The 16,006-nt window shown below is 40.5% G+C and overlaps 1 protein-coding gene across 4 annotated transcripts in view; it reads right to left on the bottom strand.

Moving 5' to 3' along the window:
* The window catches only part of CNOT6 (CCR4-NOT transcription complex subunit 6), a 35,432-nt gene that overhangs the window by 11,465 nt on the left and 7,961 nt on the right, over positions 1 to 16,006 (bottom strand). For all 4 annotated transcript variants that reach the window (XM_040603228.1, XM_040603231.1, XM_040603229.1 and 1 more), the window contains 3 exons: positions 8,717 to 8,830; positions 5,961 to 6,147; positions 592 to 677 (listed from right to left, as the gene is read on the bottom strand). In XM_040603228.1, coding sequence (XP_040459162.1) covers positions 592 to 677; positions 5,961 to 6,147; positions 8,717 to 8,828 — 385 coding nt within the window. In that variant the 5' untranslated portion in view covers positions 8,829 to 8,830. The remainder of the gene's footprint in view (positions 1 to 591; positions 678 to 5,960; positions 6,148 to 8,716; positions 8,831 to 16,006) is intronic.

Raw genomic sequence — 16,006 nt, 5'->3', positions numbered from 1 at the left:
TTCACGTACAGCACAGATGGAGGTTATCCAGTTTAATGGGGGAGAAAACCCAGACTTTTGAGACTTAACAGTGTTTGCAGGTATTGTATCGCTCAGTGCTCGTGATTTTGTGATACAAGTTCCCCCGAGGTCAGCAATTTTATCACTGTAATCCATACAGTTCAGAGGGAAAAAAACCAACTCAAAACCAAACCTGGGGAAAGATTTAAATTGCTGCTTGCATAGCACAGTACCCTACAGCAGTACAAAGCACGTTCCCTTTTTGACTGGAGTTGAATATCTACAATTAACTGCAGGCTATTCCTTAGTTAAAGGAGCACTGTATTCAACCCCTATGCAAGCTACAGAAAGCTTCCGCTCACTCTGCAGAAAGAGATGCAAACCTCTTTAAATGTGGAGTGCTTCACCAAACTCATTATTTTTCTTTTTCTAAATAATCCCTAATTAACAATATTTGTAAATGTGGAGTAAGTACCTACATCTAGGATTGCTATTCAGTAACATTTTACGAACTAGGAGGCTACAGCCATTACATCTCAGAAACGATACCATTAAACAAGCACGGATACCAAGAAAAAGTTGTAATAATACCTTTCAGACCCAAAGTCTGTAACTGGAACAGTTTTCCCAGCTCGAAAGGTAAAACTCGTAACAGGTTGTTATTTAAATGTAGTTCCCTGTAGACAGAGCAAGAATCACACAGGGCTGAAAACAGACCAATATTTGTCTTCAGCAGCATAGTACAAGAAGTTTAACTAAAAGGAAAAACAATTAACTGGTAAACCACAACATTGAAGAACTCGAAGACTAAACAATAGTCAGGGAAATCCTGCTGTAAAACACATCCAGAGACAAAATACACATTACATTGAAGTACAGAGGAAAGTAGCTGTTTGGTGAGTTCACCTTAAAAAGTCAGAAATTTTGTAAACATTGGAAATAATTAAATACTTCAATGACCACAAGTGATGAAGCAGTAACAAACCAGACCATGAAACAGTTCAGCTATGATTAAAGGCCAAAGGGAAATTACATCCCAGAAAACAAATAAGCAAAAAATCGGGGACTGTGGCAGTATGATTAGAGCTATGATATTACCATGTAACAGTCATTTACAACAGTGATTTTCTGCTGGTTTTGTTGGGTTGTTTCCATAATTTCAGTGTTAAGACAAAATATACACTTTTTAACTTACAAAACATGCTGACAGGAACAGAATTAATGTCCTGAACCGGGCAAAACCCTGGACTTATTAGGAGCTTTTCACTTCCTTAAACACATTCCCATCTAAGCAGTAAAGACTTCCCTCACCATATTCAATATAAAGCTGCTACTTCAAAGTGTTTACAACTTGGTGCCTGGAGTCTTGAAAAGTATTTTGGGGCAACAAAAAAGGGAAAAGAAAAAAAGAAAAAAAAAGCAAAATAAACTTAGATGCCAAGAGTTACTCTTTCAGATTTCTACAAGACAGCATTTGAAGCAAAGAGACACAATTCTTCTAGCCTTGCATTTCAAAAGTAAACTCTGCCTTCTGTCTGGTCCTTTCCTAACAAGGGCTTCCTGAGAAATTCTCTCGGTACCCCTGCATATTTAGAAACCTTGGTAAAAGCAAAGTGGCTTATTTCAGAGGCACTCTAGGGTGTGTAATAGTGGAAGAAGATACAGGAGGGGACTTTCTTTTTATAAGTCACTGCTCAACCGACTGCCAGACTACAGGACACGTAGTCAACTGTGGGGTTTTTGTTTGGTTTTTTTTCCAATACAAAATCCCATAGACAAGAGCACATGTTTTACAGGGAAACTCAGAAGCCCACTGTATCATTCTAGAGTTTCTAAGTGCAAATGAGGCACCTGGCACGTAGAAAAGAGGATGAGGTTTAAAAAAAAAAAAATTGAACAAAGTCAACACCTCCACTAGTTCTCAGCACATTGGAGATATAAATAGCTATTATTTTTAGGGATGATATTCTATATGACATTATACAGCTACTAGTTTATTCTTTAGAAAGCTACTTTTCCTCTAAGAGCTTTTCAAAGCACTGCAGAAGTCTAAAAAAAGTTCTGTATAAATTACAAAAAAATATACTGAATTCTTCTAGAGGAAAAACACTGAGCTGGAAGAATAGCACAGTAGTAGGTATCACAGTTTCTCTTGGATGAAAGAATTACTTTTGCTAATGATCCCTGCCTCCACGGAACCTGCCCTCTCTACACAGCAAAGGGGACCACAGCAAATCCCACACAGCAAAGTCCATAGAATCATTTAGGCTGGAAAAGACCTTTAAGATCATTGAGTCCAAATGTTAACACAAGACTGACAAGTCCCACTAAACCATGTTCCCAAGTGCCACATCTACAAGTCTTTTAAATACCTCTGGGGATGGTGACTCCACCACCTCCCTGCACAGCCCGTTCCCGTGCTTGACCACCCTTTCTGTGAAGAAATTTTTGCTAACCTCCAATCTAAACCTCCCCTGGCACAACTTGAGGCTGTTTCCTCTTGTCCTGTCACTTGTTACTTGGGAGAAGAGGCCAACACCCACTTGGCTACAGCTTCCTTTCAGGTAATTGTAGAGAGCAGTAAGGTCCCCCCTGAAGCTCCTTTTCTGGAGGCTAAACACCCCCAGTCCTCTCAGCCGCTCCTCATGAGACTTGTGCTCCAGCCCCTTCCCCAGCCCCCTGCCTGTCCCTGGACACGCTCCAGCCCCTCAGTGGTTTTCTTGGAGTGTGGGGCCCAACACCTGAACACTGTATTTGAGGTGCAGCCTCCTCAGTGCTGAGTACAGGGGGACAATCACTGCCCCTGTCCTGCTGGCCACGCTCTTTCTGATACAAGCCAGGATGTTGTTGGCCTTCCTGGCCACCTGGGCACACTGGGGGCTCATGTTCAGCCGCTGTCGACCAACATCCTCAGGTCCTTTTCTGCCAGGCAGCTTTCCAGCCGCTCTCCCCCACATCTGTGGTGTTGCGTGGGGTTGCTGTGCCCCAAGTACAGGAGCCAGCACTGAGCCTCGCTGAACCTCACACAACTGGCCTCAGCCCATTGATCCAGCCTGTCCAGATCCCACTGCAGAGCCTGCTGACCCGCAAACAGATCAACATTCCTGCCCAACTTGGTGCAAGCATCCGCAAACTTACTGAGCATTGCGGTGGGTTGACTGTGGCTGGGACATCAGGTGCCCCCCAAGACGCTCTATCACTCCCCTCCTCAGCAGAACAGGGAGGGGAGAAAATAAGATGGGAAAAAAAAAAGTGTGGGTCAAGATAAAGACAGTTTAATGAAGCAATAATAAAAGTCGCAAATGCAGAAGCATAGGAAAACAAAAGTTGTTATTTCCTACTTCCCATCAGCAGGCGATGTTCAGCCACTTCCTGGGGAGCAGGGCTTCAGTACGTGTGTAGTGGTTGCTCCAGAAGACAAATGTTGTAAATAACAAATGCCCCCTCTTTCCCACCTCCTTTCTCTTAGCTTTTGTATCTGAGCAGATGTCATATGGTATGGAGCGTCTCGTTGGTCAGTTTGGGTCAGCTTTCCTAGCTACGTCCCTTCCCAAGACCTTGGCCACCCCCAGCCTACTGGCGAAGCAGAGGGGAAGGCTGGAGGGACAGCCGGGACGCTGTGTGAGCCCTACTCAGCCGCAGCCAAAACACCGGTGTGTTATCACCCCCTTTGTAGCTACCGCTACAAGCACAGCCCTATGGCGGCTGCTACGGGGCTCAGCCAGACCCGATACAAGCGGGCACGCAAGTTCTTTCAAGCATATCAAGAAACTCTGCTTTACAGCTGAGCTTTCCAAGATAACATTACAGTGTTTATTTTTTCTCCTGTTTCTGCAAAGATCAGAAGTTTTACTGCTCTGACACCTCTTCCTTCAAGCACCTGCAGTAAAAAGGGAGATGCAAGGAGCCTCAGGTGAGCTTTGCTGTACAGACGAAACCCAGAGCTCAGATGTGGGAGCTGGAAGACCCGTTACCAATTCTCACATGTGAAAGCACAAATGATTTCTGAGACTCAGGGTATTAGCTATGCCCAGTGTTGAATTATTGTTAGTTTGAACAACTTCCCAGAAGCTATGGGAAGTGTCTGCAGTAAGAGCCAGCCTGAAGCATAAAACTCCAGCACAGCTGAGCCCTGCAGAGCGCTATCACGTAGGATGTGCTTATGGGTTTTTCCTGACTTTCACCCCAGTGAAAAGAAATCATCTGCATCCTGTGGAAAGGATCAGCTGCAATCACTGAGAACAGAGAGCGCACAGTGGGTTAATGCACTAGCTTTTCACATCTAGAGATGTGGATTCAAGTGTTATGTTTAGGTCATAAATAGAAAACTAGTGCGATCCTAGACCTTAGCTACACATTTCACGTTCACAAGATTTAGCCTTCTCTACTCAGAAAAGACTTAGGACTTGAAAGAGCTGAAGCTTCATAGAATCAGCTAGAATAAATGGGGAAAAGTGTTGGGAAGAAAGCATAATATATTTTGACACTACTGATGACTATACATTTGCTAAGCTAACTCCATGTATGAGTATTACTCTTACAACCGTATTTTAAAAGAAAAAAGACTGACAAAAATCAAAGGATGCTAATGAAGTACAAAGATGAATGTGAAAGTATTCTAGTAAATGTAGGATTTCTAGCTCACAATACCTGAGGGGTGGGTAGAGGAGGGAAGAAACCTGTTACTAATAACTGCCTTTAATTGAAACAGTAATGCAAAGCTTTCTTTAGAACAGACTACTCCACAGCTGAAAACAACTACACAACACACTACAAAACAGAGCTGCCAATTGTGCTCTAAAAAGCAATGTCCCTTTGCTCACCCTCCAAGGTTGAGACTAAACACCTTGGAATATGAGCTTTTAGTACCAATTTAATCGGCTAGTTTAATCCTCCCCAACAGAGTGAACTTTTCTAAAGTAGATAACGCAATGACTGATATTTCTACATGCAAACTTGCTTTATTTCCAGTTTCAGAGCTGTGCTGGCAGTCCATTTCTCTATTGTCTTCTTTATTTCTCATAACATTCTCATTACTTTTAGACTCAGTGTTTTCTGGATTTGAGAAAGCTGTCCATAAGTGTCTTCAAAATTAAAAGCAATGAAGGCATTTACTGGTGTCTAATAAACCTAAGATAAGGCTCTTCCTTTGCGTTAAGGGCAAAAGAATGCTGCCTCTAAGTATTTGCTCTTATACAAACCACTTCTGTATTTACAGAACAATGTTTTTACAAAGTGAAATGCTGCAGACTTCATTATAATCTAAATAGGCATCACTATTCATGTTTTACTTCCAAAAGGAGGTATCATTCCATGCAAACTTTGCACATCTTGGTGCTGTAAAACGGGAGGGAAGAAAGATGTTTTTAGAACATTTTTTTCTCCTCCCCAGTTTGCACAGGAATGCAGTTACATGACAGCAAAGGTGGGAAGGAGACAATATTACACAAGTTGCAGTTGTTGTAAAATAAACAGAATAAAAACTATTGTTAAAAATACTGAAGAGAAATAAAGAGGAAAAAAATGTTGCTAGCATGATTATGTATGTTTAATATGACCTTTCCCCACGTTACTATGAGTTAAAAGCAATTTTTCTTGTGCATCAGTATTTCCTAGAGAAAAATGCCACAAAAATATTTGCAAAAAAGTCTGGTAAGAGATGCGTAAGAGAGGAAACCTGACTTGGAAAAATATGAAGTGGGTGGTTGTCATCAAACTGAGCACTTCCAAAGCTCATTCCATACTGTCGTACATCGGAACAGGAGATCTCAGAAGAGCCAGTATTGCTATACCTGCACAGGCCTTACCGAGTATTCAGGGAGACAGGTAAAAAGAAGTGGGGAAGGAGGAATTTCCTTATGCTTTTAGTTTACTAGAATGTAAAATTTATGTAGCACCAGCTTAGACTTCAGCAAAGATAATAAAGAGAACAATTTTAACTCCTGTTAAAATTTACATACCTGAGTGACACCATGTTTCCGAGCTCTGCTGGTAAACTGCGAATTTTGTTAGAGGACAAGTCCAGATATACCAGATTGTGAAGCTTGGCAATGTCTGAAGGAATACGGGATAAGGAATTGTCACTGAGATGCAAAGCTGTCAAATGGGTCAGTGTCCACAATGACGAACTTAAGCTTCTCACTTTCCCTGCAGAAGGATGGTACAAGAGAAAACAGCACATTTAAAATACATAGGTTTATCAGTAACTACACATTTTGTAAGTACGGGGAGGGGCAACTGGAAGGCGAGTTTAGTTTGGGTTTTGTTGTGTTTTTTCATTATTGTTGTTTTATTCAACAAAAAATCCATTAACCATCGAATCTATAGATCAAAAAAATTCAGCAATGCATAAGAGAATGTAAGGAGCTGCCAGGGATGCTCAGATTGCTTTCTTCCAATTCATATTTAAGTTTTAAACATCTGTCTTTCTCAAGTTCCATACAAAAAAAAGATGTATTTACTAGATGACCATGAATTCAATAATTAACAGAGGTCTAAGATACAGATTTTTTTTCAATTACAGTTTGTGTTTGAGATAAAAGATACTCTTCAGTTTGCCCATTATTTCTACGCAACATCTTTCAAACCAAAAATCTTTATTCTATGGCATTAATCCAGGCAAGAACAGATAGAAGCACTATATTTAGGGTGACTAAGATGCTTAGTTGAGAACATGGATTTCCATCTGGCATTCAACTAAAAGCTGCACAAACTATTGCCAGATATTTAAAAAAACGGTATGATTTTTGTATAAACTGAAGGGTGGAAACATGGCTTTGTGTGACAGAATCAAGATTTTTACACTGCCGCATGCAAGGAATGTGAGATATCATCAGAAGGTCTCAAAACATTTCTTCTTTCCAAGATTCTCCCCCACCCCCTGCCAGGAGCGGATCCTTTTTCATTTACAGAAGTCATCTCACTGCACCAAAAAGCATTAAAAGAGTACTAATGCCAGTTTGTCCAAGGGAAAAAGTTACTTGCAATGGCCTTTAAAACCCCCACAACTCACCAATATTAAGAATGGTCTGGTTAATATTATACCAACACACTCCCTTTGTAGTTCCTTTACTTAAATGACTTTCCCTCAAAATAAAAGTAGTTGTATTTACTGCCTGGGGAAAGCTATGCTGATATATGTGTAACTGGGACTCAGCCCCTGGTAAAAAAAGGTTTAATACAGATATAATTTCCAGTGAGCTATATGAAAGTGAGTGGCATAAAAAAGCCTGCAGTGAAAGAGCCCAGTGATTTAAATGAGAGCAGTTAAAACATTTGTGGCTTTCTGTATTAGATGACAAAGTATTCTGCAAGGAAAAGACAGCATGAACACTAATAAAACAAAAACATTGTCACATTTTATTTTGCAAGGCAAATGCATACAGCTCTTAAAAAGGATTCATGCTACTGTAATGCTCATTAAGACATCTTCTGGAAGGTTTTAAATACAAATCCACAGTTCTTTGCATTTTTAAAACTGAATTAACACCTTCCCCCCACAACACACCCCAATGCAAACAGGTGACTGTGATCAAAGAAACCCTTGTAGCTGAAAGGATTTCCAGCCAGCATCACTGATCCATCCTTTTCACTACCTACACCTCTCTTGGCTGGAATCAGTCTATAGTGAGATTACCAAGCATGAAAGGAAAGAGCCATCGCTTAATGCATTTCCTGTGCAGAGGCAGCAGATGTCCAAGTGGATATCCAAGCCTAATGCTGATACACAATGCTGATTCCTGAAGCAGCCTTTAACTAGGTTTCTGCATCTGTAACCTTCAAGTAAAGAATGCTATTCACATGTTAAGGCACGTGGCCCTTGAAGCAAGACACAGATTCAATGATCTGGACGGAAAGCCTCTTCACAATTCAAAGAATTCTGTTTCTATTCTTCCTTCCATAATTTTTTCTGTTGGGCAGTCATTTAGAAATACCACATGGCAATTTTTGCAGTCACTTAAAGAACTGCCATATTTAAACAAAATTTCAGCATAAGTTTACAATAACACAAAATTGTTTTTGAATTCTTAAAATATTTGCTTCAATTTCCTTGTAAACACACTTATGTAGCAAAATCAGAATTTACTCTACAAATCAAAAGAGACTCACGTCCCACACCAGTTAGAATTCATGTTTATGAATTCTGAGCATTATCTTCTTTTCAAGAAAAGATCCAAAAGTCAAAGAGTAACTCAAAGCTAGCACAGTTCTCGGAGGGTTTTTAAATTTTTTTTTCTTTAAATCTCAAGAACAGAGCAAAGTTTTACAACTGCTTTTAAACTGAAAACTTCTGCTTCAGTAGAAACTACACCGTCATGGACTAATACAACATTGTTGTTACATTACTTGAAGTAACAGCATATGTCTATATATCAACCCGAACTTCACCCTCTTCTCTTTGACAAATTAGATCTTAAATCCATGCTTTCACCCTCCCCATCTTCTTAAAACACAAAAAGCTCGCATCCATATCCTCATCTTCCCAACCTTTAGGATTCCTCACCTGCCTCAACTTACCCCTCCTATAGCTCCCTATGTTATCCCAACCCAACCTCTGCCCTTGACACACTCAGACACCGGCAGCTGCTGCGTTGGTGTGCTGGCTCACTTCAAGGTAGGTAACTCCACTCCAGACTTCTTGTCCAAGATCATACTACACAGGCTACTCTTAACTTGCAACGAGTTCAAAACCCAAGACCATTCCTCAGTTTCTTACCACTTATTTCCAACTCTGCCCAGTGTGATTTCTTCCCGTTAGCTGCTTCCTCTGAGGACATAATTGTGTACATCCTCCGTGGATCAGGTGGATCGTACTTTTCCTTGGGCATTCCTGTTGAAACAAAAGGACAATTAAGTGATTAAGGTATCATATACTGAGAATTCTTTAAAAGGTTATTTCTGTTTCAGTTAAATGTCACATTGGACATTTGCTCCAAATACTTTCTAAAACTTCAGATAAAGATAACCCGTGCTCATTTACAAACTTCACCAAGTGGGAAAGACTGCTATAAAAGAGAAGAACACAGATTCCTGATACTCCTGCAATGGAGGACGACATCCTAAGCCCCCACCCAATAACTTAACAAAATCTGTACACCATCATAAACATTGTGCCCTGCCACCTTTCATGAGTATGTCACCGTGTCCTTCAAAATCAATCCATTCTACTGCAGGTTCTATGTTCTTCAGCAATGAAACTTCAGAAAGTGATCACCATCACCACCACTGGATTCTCCCTCATATAAACTATAAAGAAAACATTTGCTAATAACTCTGACTATGTATCAGTCCTAGGTTTACTGCAATTCTTAACTTTTCACACAATTCAGCATCCAAGAAAAGAATTAACGGTTCACAAAGATCCGCAATTCTTTAAGCCTGCAAAAAGACAGCATTTACTCCAACCCTCATCCTACTCTTTCCAATCTGAAAATATTGTACCCAAAATAGACCTTTCTATCACTTTCTTCAGCCAGGTGTTTAACACTGAAACATAACTCCATTTCACTCTCTTTCACACCATTCCTGGTAAGTTTACAATAAATATTTTTTCTTGTCTCTTTTTACCATACCCAATCATGGACTCTGAGAGAGAAATAGCAAAAATTCCTCTCCGAAAAAAACTCCTTCCTTTCAAAAACAACCTCCTTCCAGCTTTCCTGGACATCAACATACTTACAGTGTTTCACTGCAAGGGTGGGAGGGGAAGTAATTCCTGGCTCCATAATAAAGCCCTGTGCCATAACCCTCCCTGTACCATGAGCTAGCTCTCCTCTGTCCCAGGAGAAATACATCTGGGTTTTAGTTAGTTTAAGAGGAAAACCAGCTTATGTAGATTTTAAATAAATAAATAAATTTAAATGTTAAACTTATTTAAAACAAATCCATAAATTTTAAATTTATTTTGAATAAATAAATGAATACTGTACTGACTTGCAAATTAGCTGTATTTTCAAGTTACATAGGACTTCCAATATAAACTCCATTTATCACAAATAAGAGCAATGTTTTTGCACTGCCCTACATATATATAAGAGCTTTTATAGCAAAGATTTCACTATCTTAAGTTATCACATCCAAATACATACAGAAAGGCACAAGCAACAAGCTATAGAACTATTTATATGAAATAAAAGAAATCAAAACAATGCTAGCTCAAATCACGTTTACAAACATATTATAAGCAACACCACGCAATTATTAAGCAAAACACATTACAACAACCTTATAATACTACCCAAAAACACTCAGTACAGAAGATGCTGTGCTGGTGAATATCAAGAGCACACCTACCTACCAGGTCTTCTAAGACTTTCTAATTTTTTCATAACCCTGGACAAAGTGAATATATCAGAAAAATGTGTAATTATATAGAGAATGAACAAAGAATAACTGTTAATAAATTAGAGCATCAACCAAACATTATCTGTACACTGAATTTACTGAAAAATGTTTACTCCACCTGCTAAATAAACAACAGAAAACTCTAAAAAACTTTCAGCTAATTATGCACCTTGAATAAAACAAAGCTTTTAGAGCCCACAGGCTTACTTTAATACAACAGCTCTTTTACTAATTTACACTCCTCCCTCCTTTTCCCAATCCCACGACTGGTCAAAACCAGATATCTGCAATGAAAAGAAATTCCCCTTTAAAAAGTGAATTGTGGGTAAAAGGACGAGATTATAAATAGCAGCTGGGTGGAGCTCCTTGAAGAATGAAGGCACTTGAGCACCCAGGGTACTGGAATCACCAAGTGTAACACTTTCTTCTTCAAACTACGCTAATTAAAGGAGATAAGACTGGACTATAACCACCGGAAAGGTAAAAGCTTAACTTCTCCCTGCAATTACCTATACAACTAGTACAATAATATATAGCAAAGTAACGTATAAAGCATCTCTTCTGAAATTGCTGTATATAATTATATAAGATCCATGCCATATGGGAATGCTCCAGTTTGTCAGGAAACATTTACCTTCCTTGGTCATTTGACGCTTTCTCTTCCTGCAGCTCCCTGAATTAATAAATATGTTCCAATTTTTCAAGAAACGAAGCAGGTATACTAGAGACAGAAATCTCATTCAGTACAGAAACACGAACGTTCCCCAGAGCACACTCAATCACATGCACTAATTAACAGCTTTGCTGGTACCAGCAGCATATCACTCCTCACTACCAAAAGAGGATGACATACTTTTCCAGTGGGTTTTTGTTAATGTGTGCTAAAACAATTATAGAGATTTAGGCATTTGAGGTTTTAACAGTGGATTCTGGTGATCCCATGTTCCCAGTCCATCCATGGCATTGCTCTCCCTCTCGTTAAAGTTCCTCCTCTTGGTGGTTTTCCCTCACTGCTGCATCTCACAGTGGATGATTCCCTGCTATTTAGGATTACCAGGAGGAAAAAACAAGCAAACAAAAAAACCCACAAAAAAACCCAGCAGCAAATGCTCAGGAGCCTCCTGGCTCCTGGTGACCGGCAGCATCGCTGACATGGGCCACACCAGAACACCAAGGATACTGTCACACCCAGTGTTAGCACATTGTTATCCATCAGGTAGAGCTGGAGAGTTCTCAGGGTCTGCCAGCAAGGCTAAATTTGGGTCACATTTCACAGGGTATCATAAAACACAAGCACAATACCTTGAATTGCATTTCAAAAAACTTCACAGCATGGAGTAGTTCAAGAAAATCAGCCTCTTTCACAAATCACTCCCTCTCCTCCTCTCTCCACCTCTCCGAATCCAAAGCTAGAGCCTGCTGAGCTGCCACAGTCAAACGGAAATGCTGAGGTAAACGTCAGATTAAGAGATACAGTTTTGTCAGACTAAAGCCATTTTCAGTCAGACCCACAAAATGGAGTTGAACGACCTCAGAGCCACTGAGAACTGCAGCTTTAGACTATCGTGACGATAATTTTCAAAAGAGCTCACACCACCTGTAGCTCTCAGTGGCGCGCGCAGTGGAAGCGCCACCGGACACCAGACTGTCACCACAGGCAGCGAGTCAGTTCGTGAAGGAGAACACCTTTAAGATGTGACATGGATGCCCAGAACACACCCCTGACTATGTACCTTTAATGAAGAGGACGTTTAAATATGTTTGAATGCAAATGAAATGGTTTACTTTCTTGTACCAGGTTATTAAAATTGTTATTTAAATAGTTGTAACAACAGAAGAGCTTCAGCATTCAAGAGGAGCGTGGCTGGCCATTCCCAGCCCAGGTCACACAGTCCCAACACAGAATTAACACCCCCTACCCCAAAGAAACTGAGCTAAGGGGGCCGATGAGGTCCGCAGTGCCGAGGGTCCAACACAGGGAATTAGACAGATCTCGAGCCTTCAGCGCAGGCGCGGGTTTAAGCCCTTGTCTGCACAGAGGGCACTGAGGGAAAGGCAGCGGCCGGGGCGAAGACCCTTCAGGGAAAGGTGCAGGGCGAGGATGATGGGGGTCAGAAAGAGAAGAACACACCTGAAGGCTGTGAAGCCAAGGGAGGGCAACCTGTTAGAAGAGCTGACAAAGTCGGCTAAGACAGCAGGTGGCTGACGGAGCACAGGCCCTGGCTGCACTCAGGAGCACGCCACTGGAGACAGCGCCAGTGCTCGCAGGCTGAGGTGCGCTGCACCCGCTGCCCCTTGTCTCTCCACGTTAAAGCATCGAGTGCGGTCAGGCGACGAGCAGCCGGGCGAGGTGATGGGTTAGGGAATGCCCTGGATGAGAGACAGCACAGCTGCCGGCAGCAGGTGAGCGGCCGTGCTGGGCTCCGAGGCGCGCTCAGGGCTGCAGCACCGGCACCACTAAAGGCCTGTGCCCAGTGCCAGCGGCCTGGCAATGGCGGCGCTGCCTGAAGGCCCAGCCTTTCGGCCGCACCGCTAGCTGCGCGAGACCGAAGAGTCCAGAGCCTTGCCTGACCAGACTTCTGAAATGGTAAGTCTCTTCAGCTATAGCATGTGTAAAGTGGAAGCTGCACTACGAGGCAGTTAATGCTCCAGATGACTGTGTAAACTACCAATAAATAATGCCTCTTGAATGGAGAAAAGATAGTCTGCCTTGAGTGACAGGGCAGGAAAGATGATGGTTTTTTTCCTGTCCTTCCCTTCTGCTGGTTTTATGAAATTGAAACACAGTGGGGAGAAGGCTTGAGACTAAGCAGTAAGTTAAAACAAAACCAAACAAGAAAATACCACAGTATTCTCTGTTTCCTGAAGTGTCTTCTATAGTACCACAGATAAACTAACTCTGTTTCAAAACTAAATGTATTAGACAACTCCTATATGCCAAGTACCATCGATCCTTCTTTATGGTATTAGCTTTACTATAAATGCAGATATCAAGTTTGCCCCCAAAGCTCTCCTAGAAACACCAGCTTCTTCCATATCAAAATTGAAATTAGCAAAGAAAACTTAAATTCTAAAACTTTGTAGAAAACAATGAACAAGTGAGAGCAGCATGGGTTAGTGTTCAGACACAATTTTATCTGATCTAATCAACTACTCTGAAATAAATATTTCAACATTTACTAAGCAGCCCCTACAAATCCCATTTACAAATACATGAGTACCTTTAGAAATGTCTCAAGATCACTATGCATTACAACCCTGCTTCTGAAACCTCTTGACACATTCATGACTTGACTTCCCCACCCACCCCTCACTTGATATTACTTATCACTAATAACCTGATTTAACCAGGAAATAGCCAGGAGGAGGAAGTAAACAATGCAGCACCACACCTGATCAAATGCAGAATTACCCAAACTTCTTACTTCAAGTAAAAACAGCGAATAAACTATACAAATCTAAATCTAACAAAGTCACAAGTTAGAAGATAACAAGTATATTTTCCACTTATTGATGCAGTACAGTATTACTTGCAAAATAAATTACTTTTACAGTGCTGAAAAGCAGCAGGATAGAAAGCAATCTAGAGTACTTCCTATTAATTATAAACCATTAAATTGCTCAAAGATTCCATAAGAAAATGATAGCACATATGCGATTCTTTCTTTCTCCAAACCCAAATACTGGAAGCTCATCCCACACCATTTATTTGTAACATTGTGCCTTTAACCATGAAGCTCTTTTCCATGCAATCCAAAGCTTCCTTTGAAAACGGGTTCCAACGACTCCCCCGATGTGTTAAGTATTTTTTGAACTGACTGACATGTCTTGAATTCAAAGTTAATTTAGGATCCTCCTCACCCCCCGACACTAGCCACTTGCACCGTGGTTTTTCAATGCATGAAGCAGAACTAAGCTGGCCCTGCTGCAGTTCCTTCCTCCCCAGGACTGTGTATTTCCACTTCACTCTTGCATCAGCACTGACTTTTGTCTGATAACAAAAGGAGCTGGTGAAGAGAATTAAACTGCCCAAAAGCTAAGGGGGAGGAGGAAAAAAAAATATTTGTGTATTATAACTAGCTTCCTGTATTATTATTCCTGTATAGCACTAATGTATGTGGGGGCTTGCAGCACAGCTGTTTACAGGCCTGAAATTAGGACAACAACATAATTGTCTTTCTGGCCACACCTACCCAAAATCTCTTCTCACGCAGCAGGAAGCAGAATCTTGCTTCCAACTTCCCTCACCCATATATCAGTTAAATAGTAACACGGAACAAAGTCTGAAATCCTAACTGAAGGCAAAGTACACTGCTTTTTAGATAACTTAAAGTTGTAGCACTTCTAGCAATGTATAGGCTAATCAGAAATGTTAATCTGTATTTAAAGGGTTAATCTCTACCGTTGAGATTTATCCAAATGAACAGAAATTACTGCTTTAAATTCCAGACAGTGACCCTCTTCAAAGGGAACAGAAGCAGATCTAAAAAATAACTACTATGGAAAAAAAATTAAGGTAATTTCATAGTGTTGTATTTAATTTTTCACTACAAAAATTAAGATTTGCTCATTCCCACTCAAAGACCCACTACCATTCCTTTAAACAAGTGCTTGTCAAAAACAAATCAAGCTTGCTGCTTTCACTTCCAGTCACTGGTGGCCTTTTACTCAGCAAGTACCAAATTTCTACAGAAACCTAGTAACATTTCAGCTTGAAGTACAGGCAAATGAAGCAACAACCCTGTGTAAACAGGCACTGTCCCTGGCCGGGATGACACAGTGCAACATCTGTCTTCTCACAGAAAAGCAACAGCAGCTTGAACAGGCTTATGATAAAGGTCAGTCCCTACAGAATCCACGCACTTGAACTGATGAGTTGAGTCAATGACTGTATTTATCCTCAGTCTAAACCATACATGAACAACTAGATAGTCATCTTAATAATGAAAAAGGATGGAGAAAATATTCATAGGGAAGCCAACACGATAAGGAAGTAAGCAAGTACTTAACACATCCCAGATAAACCTCAAGTCTCACATGAAGTAAATTCCATGTACTTCAGCTAAACTCTTATTTAAGATTATTAGGGACCATCCCACCCTCCAGACATAAAACTTAAGCTAGAGAATTAAATGTTTTTTCTGTATGCCTAATGCTGTTTCTACAAAGCTTTCTTAATTTCATGTCAGTGTTATTTCTAGCAATGTTTTATTTTACAAATAGATCTTAACACACACCCTCAGTTTTGGATATCCCAACTACTAGCAGGTATACAACATAATATGGAAGAATACCTGCATCCTGCTACCAGATACAGTTTCTGGGTTTATTTTGCTACAATACATAACCATGCAAGTAGATAAACCAAAGTTCAGAAATGCAGGTGTAAGCCACTACCTAAAAGAACAATCTGAAAGAATGAAAGCATCCTCAAAATAGAGGAATCCATACTAAAGCACATCAGAACCAACATTACAAATATTCTGAAGCTGAATAAACAGAAATTTGAGGACTTGCCTATCTATTGAAATACCACTTACATTTAACTTTGTAGGAGTGAACAAGATTGCTCTACTGAAATATACAAACAACAGTGCTGCAAGAAAAACAGATTATTTTTTTATTGTTTTTTCCTACTAGTATGCTACTTTTAGGTAAATAT

This window comes from Falco naumanni, chromosome 8 (assembly GCF_017639655.2).
Source record: "Falco naumanni isolate bFalNau1 chromosome 8, bFalNau1.pat, whole genome shotgun sequence".
NCBI classification, from domain to species: Eukaryota; Metazoa; Chordata; class Aves; order Falconiformes; family Falconidae; genus Falco; species Falco naumanni.
This window is presented reverse-complemented; position numbering and strand designations above follow the sequence as displayed.